General features: G+C 50.9%; 1 protein-coding gene across 1 annotated transcript in view; it reads left to right on the forward strand.

Moving 5' to 3' along the window:
• The first annotated feature begins 362 nt into the window (after positions 1–362).
• LCP2 (lymphocyte cytosolic protein 2) overlaps positions 363–19,251 on the forward strand; it is a 38,473-nt gene continuing 19,584 nt past the window's right edge. The window contains exons 1-6 of the mRNA XM_036424305.2: positions 363–689; positions 5,193–5,255; positions 9,253–9,299; positions 16,412–16,480; positions 16,941–16,972; positions 17,516–17,556. Coding sequence (XP_036280198.1) covers positions 612–689; positions 5,193–5,255; positions 9,253–9,299; positions 16,412–16,480; positions 16,941–16,972; positions 17,516–17,556 — 330 coding nt within the window. The 5' untranslated portion in view covers positions 363–611. The remainder of the gene's footprint in view (positions 690–5,192; positions 5,256–9,252; positions 9,300–16,411; positions 16,481–16,940; positions 16,973–17,515; positions 17,557–19,251) is intronic.

A 19,251-nucleotide genomic window follows, 5' to 3' on the forward strand; every position in this document is an offset into this window, starting at 1 on the left:
CTCCGGCCTTACACGGCCCGCGGGCCGGACGTTCCCCACCCCTGCTAGAGAGACCGAGGGGTGGTTGGAAAACACGAAAAGGCCCTGCTGCTTCCCCTGGCAGTTCACTGATGTGGGAGAGTGTCTATATTTTAGGTCAACTGTCAAAATAGATTCTCATCTGCAAAGACCCAGGCGGGCAGGAATGTGGTGCAGACAGATGAGCCAGGAGTTTTAACAGAAAAGTACTTGGACTCACACTGGGGTCCAAGGCCCCTTCATGCCACTCCTATGGGGCTGGGCGGCCGGCCGTGGGGAATTACCAGCCTTGGCCTGCTGGGCCTCTCCAGCGGGGAGCTGGCTTCCTTGTTTACTTATTTAGTGCCCAGCAGAGGAAGTGGTAAAGGAAACTTGCTGAGTCGTTTTCTGAGAAGAGACCATATTTGTTCGCGGAGGAAGCGTTGCTTTCTGGGATCTGGCTGCGGCAGAAAAGACGTTGGCTCTGACAAGGCTGCTCCAGAGGGTAACTGGGCGTGGGGAGAGCCAAGGACACCCCCGCGCTCTGGACTGTTCTCCGTCCATGGGTGCTGCACCCATGCTCAGCCTGTGAGCGTCCTCCCCGGAGAGCAGCCATGGCCTTGAGAAACGTGCCCTTCCGCTCCGAGGTCATGGGCTGGGACCCCGACAGCCTCGCAGACTATTTCAGGAAGGTGAGCCTTGCTCTTTGGTGGTGGGGGGCTGGCAGAGCCCTGGAGGGGGGTGGACAGAGGCTTGAAAGTGGGGTCCAGGCAGAATGCAAGAGGCATGAAAGATAGCAGCGAACTTCTAGCCTTGCAGTCACCTCACCAGTTGAGCAAGTACCATTAGATATGCCTACACCACCGGGTGCTCCCGCAATAAGATCTGGGGAGGAGGGAGGTCCTCCATTGAATGTGTACCTACTATGTGCCAGGGCTTGAGTTTGTGCTCTCCAGGCACTGTCTCAGTTCACACTCTCCACTCCAGGACTGTTTAACGGGGGTCTGTCCCCTGGCTCAGCTGCAAAAAATTAGTTCAGGGAGGTTCAATGGCCCAAAGCCCCAGGGACTACATGTGACAGAGTCAGGATTCCGGTCTGTCGCCTGTCTGGTTTCAGAGTCCGAGCTCTGAGATACAGAACTGCTCTAACCCCCAGTGAGGTGAGGCTCCTTATTAGAAAGAGAGAAGTGGTGCCCTGGGCGGGGGGAGGGAAAGGCCGTGATGAGCAAGGCCTGAGGCGGCAGTCCTTGTTCATCGCCCCGAAGGAGAGCTCCTTGGCCCTTTATGAGAGACAGCCTCTCCTTGGAGCTTTAGGAGAGTCTTGCCAGGTAGGTTAGAGAACGGATAGGGGCCCAGGTTACAGCTAGGGAAACTGAGGCTCCTGCAGAAGGGTCAGAAGTGAGCTACGGCAGAGCTGAGACCAGAATGTCCTTGTCCTGCTGGAGCATTGGAGATGCTCGAAGAGCTCCATGCTTCGTCATCTGCTGGTGGGACCACAGGTCGCATAGTGGTTTGGGCAGATCCCAAGCCATGTGACTCAGTTAGGGATATTCTCTCCCTGTCCAAGGGATACGGTGTCTTGTGAGGGACATTTGACCTTTTGGCACCTGCACTGGGGAGGCTGGCCTCACATTCAGTTGACACTACGCACACTACAGATGAGATTTTAAAGCCAAGGCCTTAGAGATAATTTAAGCCCTCGCTCTGTTTTTCCTGGGGTAGCACAAGCTCCCGAGATCACACAGCCAACCCTGGGGTCTGTGTGACACCCCCCCTCCCCACCCCCCCCAGGTGTGTACTTTCCCGACCTCAGGAAGAACAGTCTGAAAATGTTAAATCAGGTGTGGCATGATGGAGACACAGCCCACGAGCCCTGCTGTTGCTGCTTTTTGGGCATCTCCTTTCCGTTCTTCCCTCTGAAAGGTCCTCTCGCCTTAGGTTTCAGCATTGTGGTTGCAAAGACAGTTGGGAAAACTGACTTCTGAAGGTTATTCTAAATGTTTTTTTAAATGTAGACCAAATGAAACAGGGCAACTGGTGAAATTTGCCAAGATTTCTATCAAGCAGCATGTCGGCTCAATAACGAAAGGGGAGAAGGGTTGAGAATTAGGGAAACCAGGGGACCGGCTGGGAGGCACAGACAGACTCCAGCTCCAATGGGAGAAGAAGAATGCACACCCAGCCCAGACACAGAAGGACTCATGGTCAGTCTCCTTGGCCCAGGGAGATGGACCGCAGGCCCGGGTGGTTCAGGGAGAGGTCTCTGCCTGAGCTGGGGAGAGGGAGAGCTTTCTGCTTGGAAATTCCACACCCCGGTCAAGTCCACAGCTCCTGCATAAAAGGACGGAAGGGGGGAATGGGGAGACTGCAGGGCCCCTGTGACCTGGAAGTCCCCCAGAGACACAGATAAAGACCCTTCAGATCCTAAGCACTTCAGTCCCCCTGAAAGAAAATACAAAATGGGGATGGATCTTAACCATCAAATCTGCTATTGAAAACCCTGACTGGCAGGCACAATTTCTAATGAAGCAGTGATATCAGGGCCTGCTTAGAGACACCTCCCAGCCAGCTCTGGAGTCAGACATGCCTCGGTTTGAATTCTGATTGTGCCACTTGCTAGCTGGGTGACCTTGCCTTCGTAACTTGACCTCTCTGTGCCTCAGTTTCCTCATCAGTCTAATAGAGATTCTAACAGTTACTAACCTCATGGGATTGTTGGGAGAATTAAAGGAAGTAACGCATGTGAGGCATTCAGCAGAGAGGGGGTGACTGACGATCGAGCTTCCATTTTTCCTGCTCTAGTTGCCGGCCCCCAGCTGGGTGCCCAGGCCCAGGCAGACTGGCAGGTTCTTGTGTCTTATTGTCTCAGCTACAAAGTAGCTCATCCTGGAATGCAAGCTTCGGAGGAGGACTTAGCCATGGTTTGTACTTCTTTAATCCCTCCCTCCAGCTCCGTTTGACTTGGGCCATGCATTAGAAAAGGCACTGGCTCAGAGCTGTGAGTCCAGTCCCAGAAATGTCCCCAGCTCACTGCGTGATGTTAGGCCCCAGAATCAGGCCTCTCTGGGCCTCGGTTGTCCTGTTTGCTGCACCAGGTACCTGCTCTAGCTCAATGCCAACTCACACTGGGTGCTCATAAATGCCACCTAAGTATTTGGTAAAAATATAGATTCTAGCCCCCAAGCCCAGATATTGTTAGAATATCAGAATCAAACTCCCAGGCAGGCCTCAGTCTGCAAGGCTGTCTGTCTATCAAGACTGTCAGGGTTTTGCAAAATCAGAGGTTCATCTGACAATGATGACAGTGAAAATGATAAATTAAAGGCAACTGACTCTTCTAAGAACCACTTATAGCTCAGAGCATGTAGATAAGAGGGATGCTGCGTGCTTTCCACACTGACCTCTAAATCAGCCTTTTCTGAGCTTTCTAACATTCATCCTACCCTTCCAAGCCAAGAGGTTACAACAAATGTGCTTACTTTCTTCTTCGTCTTGTTGGCCATAAGAAAAGGTCACCATGTTAAACCTGTGCCCAAAGAAGGCGGCCACCAACTGGGACACAGTTGTAAGGAGAACCTAAGATTCTCAAGGACAAACATTTCACCTTAAATACTCCATCCCTACACATCAGCTTAAAGATAGTCCCGATGCGAATTCATATGCTGTTGCGGACAAGGTAACACGGACACCTGAAAGGATTGTTGATGGATGTGACTCTTTAGGAAAGCAACCGAGACCCTCAAAATAATCATCTCTTGTTAATCCTATGACTCTATTCTGAGAATCTACCTTAAACAGTTTCTCTTAACACATTGCACCCACTAGTTTTATTGCTAGCTTTACCCAGTAGCCAGATAAGTTTCTATTGAACGAGTGCAAAAAACATTTTACAAAGTACCATACTTTAAAAAGTTATTAGCTTGTAAGAACGTGTAATAACTTCAAAATACAGTGGGTATTTTAATTTTAAAGTGTGCCTTTAACATTTATGTAAAACACCGTGTAATATGAAAACACGAAAATGCTCGTGATCCACCCGCAATGTGTTAAGTAGAAGAAAACGAAAATGGATGCAAAAGAAATGGCTGTGATGTCCTTTGATAAGATTTAGATGGTGTATTAAGTTGCACTTAAATTTGTTCACTTTACTTAAGGCTAAATTATAATGTTATTAACAAATACGGGACCATTCCTGACATTAAAAGCTTGACCGGAAGCCTGATTGTCACCTCTGTCACCTACTTCCTAGGGAGCTACCTACAGGTTACTTGACTCTGTGCCTTTGGCTCTTCACTGGAGAAGGCCAGGATAAAATAATTAAGATTATCCCTGACCAGTTGGCTCAGTGCATAGAGTGTCGGCCTGCGGACTGAAAGGTCCAAGGTTCAATTCTGGTCAAGGGCACGTACCTTGATTGCAGACACATCTCCAGTGGCGGGTATGCAGGAGACAGCTGATCAATGTTTCTCTCTCATTGATGTTTCTGACTCTCTATCCATCTCCCTTTCTCTCTGTACAATATCAATAAAATATATTTTTTAAAAATAAAATAAAATGACTAAGATTGGTTTAAATACTAAACAATGCCTGCCATCGAGCAAGCATTGGATAATTTTCAGCAGTTGCTCTTACCATTATTGATGCAGCAGTTTGGTAAACAATCTAAATGTTTAGCAACAAGGGATCAATGAAACTAATGTTTAAAATAAATTTGCAATACATGAGGCAGTGCTTATATCGCCTGAGGGTAATTTTGAGAAAAAGTCAGGCTCACAAGATTGAAAATAAGTTATAACCTCAGTTATGTTTAGAAGGTACTTGGAGTGAAGGCGTGGAAGGAAACACAGGGCCATATCCAAGAGCTTGTCTTTGGTGGCGAGACAATAGGGGCTATTTATTTCCTTCTTCCTGATCCTCTCCACTTGCCCGAGGAGCAGAGTAGCTTGGAAGGAGCCCTCTTTCTTAGGGGTTGGCCCCAGAGCTTTAGACCGAGGCAAGTTCTCCATTTCGCAGAGTCCCACGGGATTAGTGAAAGCAGGGGTGAGGTGGGGACGGGCCCTCTGTTAGACAGGGGAGGGAGCGGGGAGTCTGGCTAGCCACAAGTACCACAAATTGCTGAGCTTCTGGGCCAGGCAAGGGAGGGGAACCAATGGCATGAGCCTGCCACTCACAGCACCTTCCTCTCCTCTTCGTAGCTGAACTACAAGGACTGTGAGAAGGCCGTGAAGAAGCATCACATCGATGGGCCACGGTTTTTGGTAAGTGCTGCTGGTCCGACACATGGAGGCTGGAGCTGTTCTGTGCTTTAGCTGATGGCTGCAGGGTCAGCTGGTCTACCTGTCCTTGAGGATGCTCAGGATCAATGCCTGTCTGCCGGACCCCAGACAACCTTTTGACTTCCTCAGAGGTTTTGTATGAACTCCTCTCTCATCACCACTCAGGATCCTCCTATGTAGAGTACTTCCTACATCTTTCACTGATGCCAAGGTCTATTCCAAAGCCAAAGTATAAAGAAGAAACCCAACATAGTTAAAACCACACACACACACACACACACACACACACACACACCTTGAAAATCTATTCAAATACCACCCACACTTTGAGAAATCCAAGTCCAAGGGAGAAAAGGCCATCTGGGAGAACAGAAGGAGTCTTTTTCCCCAATCTCTCATTCTGGGGTACATGCTCATGGAATGGGATAGAATGGGATCACCCTCATTATTTCAATTACATCTCTATTTCTTGCTACTAAATTCACAGTCTTGTGCCAATTAAACACATGGGATATGGCTTTCTCCACTCCATGATGTTGCATACCATCATGGCTCTCTCCACTCCATGATGTTGCATACCATTTTGTATATTAAGGACTAAGCCTTTGAATGGAAGGGATGCAGATCTGATGGTGGGGACGGAGGCAGTGGGTGCTGGTTGGGGTATGGTCTGAGCATTTCCCCTGAAATGACACCTTTGCCAATTGGGTAAGAGAGACCCGACTATACAAGTGCACCTCCAATCTTCTTCAATCCCTTCAGTGACGGTGAGCTCACTGCTACCTTTAGTCATTGGCCCCTTTCTGGAAGCACCAAAGTCTCATGCTGAGACCAGACTTCTGTCCCTATGGTTCTGAGTTTTGCTTTCTTGTGTCATGTAGGACGTGTCTATTCACAGTCCCACGTACATCATTTCATTCGTTGACCCATCCCTTCATCTGACAAGCATTTCCCTGAGTTCTTCTTACACATCAGACCATTCCCTGTGCTGGGTATACAGGGATGGTTAAGATGTGACTTCTGCCTTCCAGAGGCTAGTCTTAGTGCAGACAGGGATCTTGAGGCGGGCTCCCATCACCTCGTTTGCAGTTGAGGAATAATGCACAGGGGTGTGATGGGACTTGTGTGAATGCACACACTTAGCAATTGGACTCAAGTGCACATTTTAATGCAGCCTAATACCGTATGTGTTTTTAACAATGCTATTTCTCCATACTGAGCTTTCCCCCAATAGAATGCCTGGAGTTTTGTTGTTATTGCTCTTGAAGATTACTGCTAAACCCAAATGTTCCCTTCTGGCACCTTTAGCACCGAGAACAGAGACCTTTTGGGGCTGAGTGGGAAAGGGGTGAGATAGCTGGGAGGATGGTCCTGATGCCCTGGCACACCTTGAATAAACACTGCCCGCTGAGCGTGCCCTAGCTCCCTCTTCTGTGAACGAGCACGTGGGACCGGGTGATGGTCCTTCCAGCCTGTGGGTCTCCCAACACTCCCCATGGGAGTTTGAGGCCTGTTAGAACCGGTTGTTCCCTGGATGGAGAAGTGGTATCTGAGCCACTTTTCCTTTTCTTCCTTCCTTCTTTCCCTCCTTCCTTCCTTCCTTCCTTCCTTCCTTCCTTCCTTCCTTCCTTCCTTCCTCCCTCCCTCCCTCCCTCCCTCCCTCCCTCCCTCCCTCCCTCCCTCCCTCCCTCCCTTCCTTCCTTCCTTCCTTCCTTCCTTCCTTCCTTCCTTCCTTCCCATCCCTCCTTCTTTCCTTTATTTTTCTGCAGCATAGGAGCTGCCATGTTTCTCGGGTCTGTTCTGCTACCGCTTTGTTTCCTTGTGAGAAGGGAGAGACCTTGTCTCTTCTCCCAGCTCCTGGCCCTGCGCTGAAGGGCTCCCTCTTCCCTAACAGTTGCTGCTCTGTCTCTGGCCACGTTTACGTCCACCTTCTCCTTCCAGAAGTTTGGAGAAAAGGAAGAGGTGTGCTTAGGGAGGTGTGTGACTGCATGTAACAGGAACATAATCACCGTGGCTCAGACGCATCGGGGTTTATCTCTCTCACGTGGTAAGACGTCTAGAGGCAGGCACTCGTGGCTGGTGAGCTGCTGAAGGAAGTCACTGAGGACCCAGGCCCCATCCGCTCATGGGAAGAGCCTGTGGCTTCTGTCCTCAGGGCAGCAAGAGGGCTACTCCGCCTCCAGGCATCCCATCTGCATTCCAGGCAGGAGGAAGGGGGAGGGGCAAAGAGTACAAGTGCAAAAGTGCTTGGAGAATGCATCCTCCTTGTTTGCAGGAAACTTCTAGAAGCTCCGCCCAGTAGACCTCAATTATCTCTTCGGTCATACTGAGTCCTATGACCTCAGCCATCTGCAAGAGTGTCTAGGGTATTACGTATTACGTATTACGTATTTTGAACAGGACATGTCTGTTGCCCTGAACGAAATGCAGGTCCTGTCAATAAGGAGGAGAGAATGTGCATGGGGCAGCTAAGCATCAATGTCATTTGGGCATGTTGTCCCTCCACATGGGGCCATTCTGCAGCTTTCCCCTCTCTCCTGCCCCTCCTGAGGATACACTCAGCACAGAGTCACATTCCCCAAAGCCACAAGTCTCACTCTGAGTCATTGCACAAATAGCCCAGGGTTTGCTGGAGGCATTTGAAGGAGGTGGGGGAGGAGATTACATCATACAGCAGACTGCCCAGTAAACCCCTCTCCTCCCAGCTTCTGGCCCTGTTCCGAAGGGCTGGCTCTTCCTTAACATCTGCTGCTCTCTCTCCAGCCACGCTCACCTGCACCTCCTCCTTCACTCTCTCCCTGGAGTTCCCTCAGCATCTGACCTGACCTGACCGGCTTAGCAAACCCGAAGGGGGTGGCCAGCCACCAAGGAGGCCCTCCCCTCTACATACCACACTCGGGACATAAGGCCTGGTACATCCCTGGGCGGGGTGGGGTTTGGCGGAGGAGATGCCACTGCTCAGTGATATTGACGAAGATGAAGAGAAGTTAAGAAGTTTAATGGAAAGCCTGATTTTTCTCAAGAATCTTGGCAGATGCCTGCCCCAGCCTGTCTGCAGGTCTGAGGAGGGGCCTGCCTGACCCCAGAGCTCCTGCCCAGGCTCTGGCCTCAGTTGGCATGCCAGTGGGGCCCCTTTGGTTCTACAGAAAGTGTGCCCACCCTCTTCTGATCCCAATATGGCACCCCTGCCTCTCCTCCGCCCTTTCAGCCACCTTCTCTCCCCCTCCTCCCTTCCAACTTAAGCCCCTGGGCCCTCAAAAAGCTTGGACTTGGGAGGATGGAAGCTGATGGGAAGAACATTGACCACAGATGCTCTATCGCCCACAAGCTGAAATTCCCTTAAACCCCCAAGCCTCAGTTCATCTACAAAATGGAGACTCTGGCAGTTCCTACAATACAGGGTGGATGTCAAGATTAATCAAGGTGCTATAAGGCAGAGGGCCGGTTCATCACAAATATTATTTCTTCCTTCTTTCCTTCTCAGTTTCCTCAGGAAAGCCTCGTTGTCACGTCCCCACATCTAGAGAACTCTGTCAGTAAGCCTGGTGAGAGAGGCATTTGGGGTGCAATGATGGTAGGAGGCCCAGATTCCTTCTCCGAGTGGGCTTCTCACAGCTGCTTAGCTCCTACAGAGATTGAGGGGCCCTGAAGTCCGGGGAAGGGCCTCAGATGGGAAGAGGTCACCACATGACAGATTCAGCCCACCAAACAAATTCTCTTTGGTCCACAGCTCAGCTTTCATAGCATTTAAGTCAAGATTATTTGTCAAGAGAACTCAGGAAGTGGCGTTCCCTTTGAAAAAGGTAGACCCAGGAACACCAGGCCCACAGACCTTTCTGCAGCATCTAGAAGCATCCCACTTTGACTGGGTGGGCGGTGTACTCTTCAGTGTGCTGCAGTCCCCACCACTCCCTATTGTCTCACACCTGATTCTAGAGCCCTGCCTGCGGGTTGTAACCTGCCTGTGTCTTCATTTCAGAACCTGACAGAAAATGATATTCAGAAGTTCCCTAAGCTCTCGGTACCGTAAGTATCCCCCCCAATTCGTTGGGTGGTTTGGGAAACAGAGGTTGGAATGGGGAGTAATTCAGGAGGAGCCGAGTCAGTGATGTCTCCCTGTTGGTTTGAAACAGGAAAAGGAGTGCAGGCAAGGGCAGGGGGTGGGGGGAGGAGTTCCAGGGCGCCTTGGGAAAAGCAAGTAGCCCCTGCAGCCCAGCAGGCACACTGTCTGCTGTTGCCAAAGACTAGCCTACCCTGTGCCATGTCTCCATTTCCTCTCTTCCCAGCGGGCGGCATGGGCCTGTGGAAACACTGCCAGTCAAGTGACCCGAGGTTTCATTGTGGTGTCATCACAGACTCCATGATTGCTTAAGTTTTCTGGACCCAGTTTTGAGCTCAGTGAAAGGAGAGAATGAGCTCAGTGTGAAGAATGAGGAAGAGCATCCTTTAGTCTAGGGGTGTCGAACTCAATCAGAGAAGGGACCAAAATCTAAAATCCAGCCTAAATCGCGGGCCAAATGGTTTACTGAACAGTCATAAACTGTCATTGTGATGGAAACGCAGCGGAGTGCAGTGATGACAGCGCGGTGCGGGCCACATTGCAAGGCCTGGCGGGACGAATTTGGCCCGCGGGCCTTGTGTTTGACACATGTGCTTTAGTCTGTCAGTGCTGACTGCTTGGGAACATGGCAGGGAGGGCACGGCGTTGAGAAGAGTTCCCGGGGAAGGCCACATGATCCATTACTGAAGTCTGACATGGGTGCTGACATGAGAAGCCCAGTGTGCCTAGCACTGTAGTTGGCAAACTGTGGCTCTCGAGCCACATGCGGCTCTTTGGCCCCTTTAGTGTGGCTCTTCCACAAAATACGATGTGTGGGAGCGCACGAACAGTGTGATTGAAACTTCGTGGCCCATGCGCAGAAGTCAGTTTTTGGCTCTCAAAAGAAAATTCAATCGTTGTACTGTTGATATTTGGTTCTGTTGACTAATGAGTTTGCCGACCACTGGCCTAGTGTACTGTGTGTGCGTTCCATCCCTCTATTTAGGGTCCCACAGCCTCTGATGCTTCCAGGAGCTAAGCAGTTAATACAAATGTGTAAAATGACCAGGTTGAAAAATGCAAATCCCTATTGATTTTTTTATTTTTATTTTATTTTTTTATTTTAATTTTATTTTATTTTACCTTTGTGTGCCTGTGTATGTGTGTTTTAAATATTGGTTTCAGAGAAGAAGGGAAGGGGGAGAGAGAGAGAGAAATATCCATAATGAGAGAGAATAATTGATCAGCTAGCTGCCTCCTATATGCCTCCACTGGGGATTGAGCCCAAAACCCAGCCATATGCCCTGACCAGGAATCCAACCATGACCTCCTGGTTCATAGGTCTATGTTCAACCACTGAGCCATGCCAGCTGAGATCATTTCACCACATATGAATAAGACATGGGTATGCAGACATATTTATTCTCTGTAAGAAAAATAATAGCACAATTATGATGATAAATGAGGTAATCAACTCAAAGCCTCATTGGTGGTGAACATTAGGGAGTGGTGGAGATTGTGGCAAATCAAAATTATATTCTCCACCCACAGAGAGCAGCAGATACTCAGCTCCAATAATGTGTACCCAAGAATGTTCAATCTCTGACTTTACCAAAAGTAGCTAGATAGCTTGGCTTTATTTATCTCAATTTTTAAATGTTGGCTCAGATATTGTTAAATATTGTGAAAGTCTAAGTAATCATACCTATGAGCTAGATTTCGTCTGGGGGACACAAGTTTGAGACCAGACTCTGGACATTCTCTGAGGTCCTATCTCTTGCTCCAAGGGTCTCAGAGCTCATACTAATAAGAGGGAAGTAGGGCAATGGAGGAGGAGGCCGGGGAGGTCTCTTGGAAGTACGACTGCTAGAGAAGATCAATTAAAGGAAACAGGACTCTCAGGTTTCCCTCATCGGAAAGGATGAAGGAAAAAAGGGATAAGGATTTGCCTTTGGTGCTACCTGTCTCCATGGGCAAGTGTTGTTGAAGAATGTTTATTCTTCCCAAGGGTTTTCTCTAACTACATATAGCAGCTCTGTAAATGTAAATGAAATGGAAAATTTAGTTCCTCAGATACTAACCACATTTTGGTGGCTGATGGCCACATGGAACAGTTGACTACTGTATTGGAGGGTGCAGACAGAATGTTTCTATGCTTGTGCAAATATAATGCTGTAGAAAAAATACCATGGTTCGATGTAAAGAAGAGAATTTAACACACAGGGGTCAGAATTGCTGGCTGGTCAGCCAGAGCCAGCCTGCAGGCAAGGTAGGTTTGATCTACACAGGGTTTTAAAATCAAAGTATGTTTCATAAAATCTGGCTTCTTTAGAAACAGAAGCTTCAGTAACCCTGGGCTCATGTTATAATGTGGGAGAGTCAGCTGGATCTGAGTGTCTACTGCCCTGTTTAGATAGGGGGGTGTTCTCCCCAGTTCACTGCAGTCCCCACCAACCCCTAAGGTGCTCTAGTCATTTCTAGCTTATGAATGGAAACTTTTGCTTTCTGACCAATAAAAAGTGATGAGACCAGATTTACACTCCCACCTGAAATAACCAAATAACTAGACAAAATACACAAAACAGCAATTTTTAGACATGGGACATCAGACAATGAGAGATGGAAAGTGAATGTGGTGGTGGTGGTCTCCATGATTGCTCCCTGCTTTCTTTGAGGGAGTCTCCAGGCCATGGCAGGGGACACGGGTGGAGTCTGCTGAACTCATTGAGTTGAGGGGACAGGGCTAAGGGTCCAGAAGGCAAGGGTTCACTGAATTCGGATGAGAGAAGAGAGAGCTGCCCTGAGGAAATGCCCTGGAGGACTGCAGGGTCCCTCTGCAGCAGAGCTTCCATTGGAGCAGGCACATATGGAGACGTCCTGAAAAGAACCACCCAACATTAGAGGGAATAGCCTCTAGCCACGGGGCCGGACATGGTGCCTGTGTCTACTGGTCAGACTAGAGAAACCTCCGATTCACAGTCATTGGGGACAGTGATTCTTTAACAATAGAAGGCCTTGCCTCAGTCATGGGGGGTGGTTAGCCCTAGTCTAAAAAATGTCTGTCCCTACCTAGTGAGTCTTAACAGCAAGACTGGAAAAGCAAAACAAAACAAAACACACACACAAAGCTCGGAAATACTTATCAGAATACAAAAACATCCATCACCCAACAAAGTACAGTTCACAAGGTCAAACATCAAATCAGAAATGAATGGATACACAAATCAGCAGAAAAGTCTGACCTAAAATGAGGAGAAAAATGAAGCATTGAGACTGACCCATAACTGACATGGATAGTAGACAAGGGCAATATAACTGTGGTCCATACGTTCAGAAAGTTAAGTTGAGGCTTGAGAAATACAAAAGGACCCAAAGAGAACCTTCTAGAGATAAAAACGATAATGTCTGGGATGAGACATGCATTGCTTGGGATTAACAGCAGATCAGACACTGCAGAAGAAATATTAGTAAACATGAAGAACCAGCAATGGAAACTACCCAAAATAAAATGCATTGTTTTATTAAAATAAAACAATAAAGAGTACCAAGGAGCTGTAGGAAACTTCCAGTAGCCTAATAGATGTGGAATTAAAGTCCAAAGGAGGGGAAAGTGTAGAGAGAGCCTACCTCAAAGGATCAGTAGGAACGTTAGAGGAAATAATGGGGAAATAATAAAATGCATGGAAGAAGGGTCAGCTGTTCTTATTATTCTATGCAAAATCCTCATGAGCATGATATCAAAGTTTCACTAATTATCCTATCCTGGTAAGGGTGTGTGTGTGTGTGTGTGTGTGTGTGTGTGTGTGTGTGTGTTAAGGAATAGAAAGGCGTGGACTTTGGAGCCAGGGAGAGCCAGGTTCGAAAGCCGGCTCTGCCTCCTCCGAGCTGGGGCAGTCACTTCAACACTCTGGCCTCGGCTTCCTCTTCTACAGAGGGGGAAAGAGCATACCCTCATGAGCAGTGGATTTTCAGGGAGACAGTCCGCATAAGGGGCTTGGTGCCATTCCTGACTCATATCCATAGTCACCACTTACTCATTCCCATCCCTTGCCCATAGGTCCATTTGCCCTGCTCATTACCCAAAAGGTCTGAGAAGGAGAATTTGTTTATGTGCAACAGACTGAAACCCGATTGCACTTCTCTGAATCTACTTCCTCCCCCCTCCCCTGATTAAAAAGTCAGTATTAAGCGGGGTTTTTGTCAGAACATGCATGCTGGTGAGAAGGGCTTTCTCTGTCTGCAGATGTTGTTGGTCTCTCAGAACAGTGTCTCCCAGAGAGAGACACCCCAAATTCTAGAATGGGGGACAGGTTTCAAATAGGAAAATGGAGCCTCCTTCTAGAGGGCCTAGTCCAAAACCAACACACAGCTGAGCAGGAGCTGGGTAAGCCGGTAGAGTGCGTGATAAAGTCTGCTGATGCCTGTTGGGAGGTTATTTAAAAACCCATATTGGAAGTTTTATATTTAAATCCACAGGGAGGGCCAACGCCTTGCCTGTGGTTACAGGGTGGGCTTTGCCCATGGGCATGATAAGGAAATGCCAGACTGGCCTCTACCACGCAGTGAGCAGGGGTGCAACTGGGCTGGCACAGGTCACGGCAGGGTGTCACCTGTTGCAATGGCCTAGCTTCCTACTGGAAGGTTCAGCCCCTCTTCCTCAGCCAGCGAACCCCTAAAAATGAGACAGAAAAGAGAACTATGTCTACCGGCTGCCCAGCCCCCTCCGCTTCGCTCCCTGGCTCTGAGTGAGGCGTGAGGTTTGTGGGAAGGAGGGGGAATGAGTCACCTCCGGCCACTCGCTGTCACTTGGTCCTCTGGGTGTGTGGGAGTGGAGGGCAACTTACAAAAGTTTGCACACAGAGGAAGCCACTGCCTTCCTGCCCTGTCCCCTCACTCCCAAGCGTGGTCCCAGGTGGCTAGGAAGGTGTCCTCTGAGGCCTACCAAAGGAGGAGGACCCCAAGAGCCCAGGTTTTGCTGCAAACCAGAAGGGCAGGCCCTGCTCTGCTCTCTCAGCTCTTAGCTTCTCTTCTGCTGGGGCCTGTGGTTTGGCATTTCCTTCCTTAGCCTCCAGCCTGGCTGCTGAAGATACTGGTGAGAAGTGACACCTCCGCCTCGCAGAGCAGGAGGTCCTTCTAGGATCAAAGCAGCCCCATGAGTCAGAGCCCAGCCAGGCTCTGCAGGACCAGGTGGGGGCGGTGAGGTGGGCCGCCCCACCTTCCTCAGGTCACTGCTAAAATGTCATCTCAGCAGGAGGCCTGCTCCTTCTCAACTGCGCTGCACCCTGTGCCCGTCCCATTCCCGCCCCACCCCCCATGGCATGTTTGTATACACAGGTCTCACCTAGCTTTCACTTCCTTAAATGTTCATTGTGCATTGTCTTCTCTCTGAATTAGCATGGAACCTCCTGGATGGCAGGGAGCTTTGTTTTGTGCACTGAGGTGCCCTGAGCCAGCTCCTGGCACATTGTTGAATGGAGGAGGTACCTCCAACCTGGCCGCAGGCTGGACACCACCAGGTCTCCCTGCCCGGATTCCCTCTCTGGAATCCTCCCATCCTCCACCTCAGAGGGAGGAGAGGGGCCCTTAGCTACTCAAAACAATCACTTAAAGGAAACAAAGGAGCCGTGTCCCAGGTGACACATGTCCCAGGTGATAATCAGAAGGCCACTGGGAAGCCCCAGGTGTTTTAGAGGTCTTCCCCTCCGGGTAGTCAGTGAAGTGTGAAATCCCAACTGGACACGGGATTAAGCACTGCCCTCCCCTTCTGTCCTCAGAAGTCCCCATTGCCTTGATCACAATTAGTTTAGCTATCAATCTAATGAGGGAGGAGGGTTTGGGCAGCAGTGCTGGGAGTCTGGAAAAGCATGGATCTGGGGTCTGGAGGGTTGCTGGTCAGGAGGGAAGCAGGACGTGGAGGGTGCTGAGCAGGAAGTGGAGGGTGCTGAGCACTGCCTTTCTAACATAGTTATATTTTTCTGGGCTGGGCTTGTTACCTGGAGACAGTCACTTCACAGGAGGCCTGTAGCTCCGGGGTCATTCTCAGATGGGCACAGTGCATAGTGCTCACCGCTGATGGGTGTGAACACAGGAAGTGGTGTGCGGGGTGTGCTGGCCTGGAAACTGGGGAGCCCTGCTCCTGTGTTGTGGGGAGAGGGGTGGCCTTCGTCACTAACCCACAGGTGGCCTGTCGCTGCCTTTGTCTGGGCCATCTCTAAAATGTTAGACCAGATTATCTCCAAGGCTCCTCCCAGTTCCCCCAGCCCCTTGGAAACTCAGAGCCAGTTCACTTCTGTGGTCTCAGCAGTGGGTCTGAAGGGAGGCTGGGGTACCGTGTCCTGGGGGTTTGTTAGAGCCCAAGGAATGGACGCCTATACCCTTATGGCCAGGGCCTGCTTGTGTGCGTCCTGCCGGAGAAGGCCCTTCTGTCCTGGCGGGTGGGGATTTTCTGGTTCACAGCTCCCAGGATCTAGAATATCTCCAAGGGTCCTGGCCATGGTTAGCTTTAGGGCATGGGTGGTGGAGGGAGTCTTCCACTCCCACTCCCACTCCCACCCCGCAGGCTCCTCCTTGACCGGGAATACCTCTCTGAGATTAGAACCCATGTCACCGAGTGGGGAGGCAGGCAGAGGAAAATGAAGGAGATCCGGGGTAATGAACAACCCCTGTCAAGCGCTATACAATCCTCTCCGAGATGATTCAGGCTTCCTAGAAGCCAGGCATCACTGCGAGGCACCAGGAGTCAGAGCACCTGAGCCAGGAAGGCTCATGTGATAGCATCCATACACGGCGATTATCTCCATGTCATATGGCTGAGGACACCGGAGAAGGGGGCCGGGTGTGAGCTGACATGTCTTTATGGAGGGCTCGGGGATAGACTGAGGAGGCTGAGCCAGACAGAGGGCTCCTGGGCAGGAGAAGGGCTGCCAGGGCATGTAGGCGACCAGCTCTGGGGGAAAGTGAGGAGAGGAGCCGCCTAGGGGACTGGCTGGAGGCCGAGGAGGAGGCTGGGGGAGGCTGGTCCAGACGTGTGGTCGGATGGGTTGAGTGGGAAGGCTGGGGCAGATGGTTTGGTCACCTTCTCTGTCCCTTTATCTTGCAGGATTCTCAGTAAGTTAAGTCAAGACATCAACAAGAATGAGGAGCGGAGGAGCATCTTTGCACCCCGCAAGTGAGTGGGCCCCGTGGGCTGGAGGGAGGGCGAGGGTTTTCCTACCCAAGTTGGGCCTTAAATGGGAGGCGCAGAGCTGGTTCAGCCCAGTGTTTGATCAGTGTCCCTTCAGTCCCAGAGTCTGGAAGCTGGTTCCAGGTCGGTGCGGGGGCCAGGGGGGTGGGGGGGAAGGGAGTGGGGGTGTTCCCACTCTTTACCCTGCACCCCGGGTCTGGGATGTCAACAAAACTTCTCCGAGACAGACAGGCAGTCATGAGCTGTCCGTGGCCCCACCCGTGTGGCTTTGGTGGTTTCTAGAATTTGGGGCTGTCCGGCTCTGGTTGCCAAGCGACAAGAACATCAGTCCTGGGTGGTGAGACATACTCTCCACTGGGAAGTCCTCCTGCAGGGCCGGGTGTAGGAAACGGGGAGCCTCCTGAACTCAGTAAGGCCATTAATGCAACGCTGTTTGCCTTTGCAGACCCCAAGTCCACCGGTTTCCCGAGGAAATAGGTAAAGGTCTCGGGGAAAGAGAGATGGCTTTGGGGGTGGGGGTGCGGTGGGGGGGAGGACTTCAGTCCATCTGCTGGTTCCTAGGGCTCCTGGGTGACATGCCGGTGACCTTGTTCATTTGCCTGTTAGCCAGTTCTGACCCAGAAAAGGGTTTGGGTCCCGATTGAGGGCAGGAGAGATGTCACTATACAAGGTGCTTGGCTTGTGGCCCTGCTCAGCAGGGACCCTCTGCAGAGAGACAGTGAGGAATGGGGGTGGGGGGAGAACATAGGCTTTGGCTGGGCACTGCGTGGAGCCAGCCCCATGCCCCTGAGCCTCTAAAACATCTCCCAGTGGTTACATCGGCGACTTGAAAGCGCTCTCGGTGGCTGGCACACGGGAGGTGGAGAGCCGGCTGCCCTCAGGACTAGCACTCAGGGGGTGTCAGGTGGGAAGGAGTCCAGGGACAGGGCACTGATGGGGGAGGCACCCAAAGGGAGAGCTGCTTTCACTTTCTTTCTAGCGCCTTCTTTGGTATTAATGAGGCATTGTCTCCTTCCACAGAAAGCCACGAGGAGGAGGAGAACGGGGGCTGGTCGTCCTTTGTGAGTATGGCTGGCTGCCCTCCCAGCAGGTGCCAGAGCGCCTCTGTAGTGAAGGGCAGGCCTCTCATAGAGGCCAGTGTACCCGCCACCGTCAGGGAACGTGGGGAGACCGGAGAGTAACTCCCTGCCAGCCCTTCGTCTGCCATCCACGTGGCAGCACCCCAGCTTCTCTTACAAACCCAGACGCTGGGCCGAACTTGGCCCGTACAGTGTAACCCACACCGTTACCCACCATTGGCACCCACGGCAGGGCCTCCCCACCCCTCCCCTGCTTTAGAGCAGCTTGAATGGAGCTTTTCTCATGCACACAAGTCCCCCCTGGTGAAGCGATAGGAAGGGAATTTTAGGATCAACCTTTAGCCATGAAAAGACCTCAGGGAAGGTTCTGGCTCGTTGGTTTTATAGTTGAGGAATCACAGTGATCCCTTTGAGGTTCTGATGAGATCTGCACACCCTCACCCCTCATATCCAATATACACTGAGTGGCCAGATTATTATGATCTTTGAATGCATAATCATCTGGCCACTCAGTGTGTGTGTGTGTGTGTGTGTGTGTGTGTGTATGAGGCCCTGTGCATGTATTCATGCATGGGTGGGGTCCGGTTGGCTGGCCTGCCTGCTGGTCGAACTCCTGATGGAGGGGACAATTTGTATATTAGCCTTTTATTATATGGGATATACACTGACTGAGTGGCCAGATTAGCACCACAGGGCACTAGGGGGCGGGGTGGGGGTAAAGAACCTGAATGTGTGAGCATTTCACAGCACAAGGCAGGCACACGGTAACAGGCACAGGGCAGAGTATGAACAAGAACAAACACCCACAAATCTCTGGGAGACATAATCGTGGCAAAGGCCTCTGGGGGAGGCCTGGTGGGAAGTCAGGAGCAGTGGGCCTGGGAGGGCAGGCTGAGAGAACCAAGGGCCCCCCCATGGGGCCAGGGCACAGGCAGCCTGGGCTGGAGAGGGCTGACACCATCGTTCTGAAGTCCTGGTTGTCACAGGTTCGTTCCTCCCCCCATCTTCCAACTCGGCTCTTACGATAAAGAAACACTGAGACAGGACAGGCCTTTTTTGGAGTCCAGGCAGTCACTCAGTCCTCACTTTGCCTTCCAACATATATTTTTAAATGCTCCTCAAGTCAAAAATTCACACAATAATCTTTCAGTTGAACAGTTTGGTCTTCCTCACGCCACCCGGCAAAGCTGCCAGGATTTCTGGGTTTTAACTCCGTAGCTTTGCTCACCGAGCGGCCACCTCCCCTTGCTGCTTTGCCCTGAACTCAGAGAAATGCCCTGGGTGCATTGACTGCCCTTGACTTTGGCAGGAGAGTGACCAGCCATTCCACTGGGCGGCTGCTGGTGGCCCCTCTTCTTGGGACGTCATTCCTGTGACTGTCCTGGTCCAGGGACGGCTTCATGGCAACCACCCCACCCCTAAGCTGACTTTCCTGACACTCACAAAGCAGCACAAGTGAAACGCAACAAAACTTAAAGCTCAGGGTCTTTCCAATGAAGCGGCTTCCAACCCGGGGTCAGAGGTCATGAGTAACGGCCTGTTTCTATTCGTGCAGCCCTCAGCCAACATGAACAGCGCAGTGTGACTCCCCTAAACACTCTCAGACATAGCACACCCCTCACTCTGACTCACAGGCGTTGCTCTCTGCCTTCCCATCAGTGTGGCCCTCAGCGCCGC

Source organism: Pipistrellus kuhlii, unplaced genomic scaffold (assembly GCF_014108245.1).
Source record: "Pipistrellus kuhlii isolate mPipKuh1 unplaced genomic scaffold, mPipKuh1.p scaffold_m20_p_8, whole genome shotgun sequence".
Taxonomy (NCBI): Eukaryota; Metazoa; Chordata; class Mammalia; order Chiroptera; family Vespertilionidae; genus Pipistrellus; species Pipistrellus kuhlii.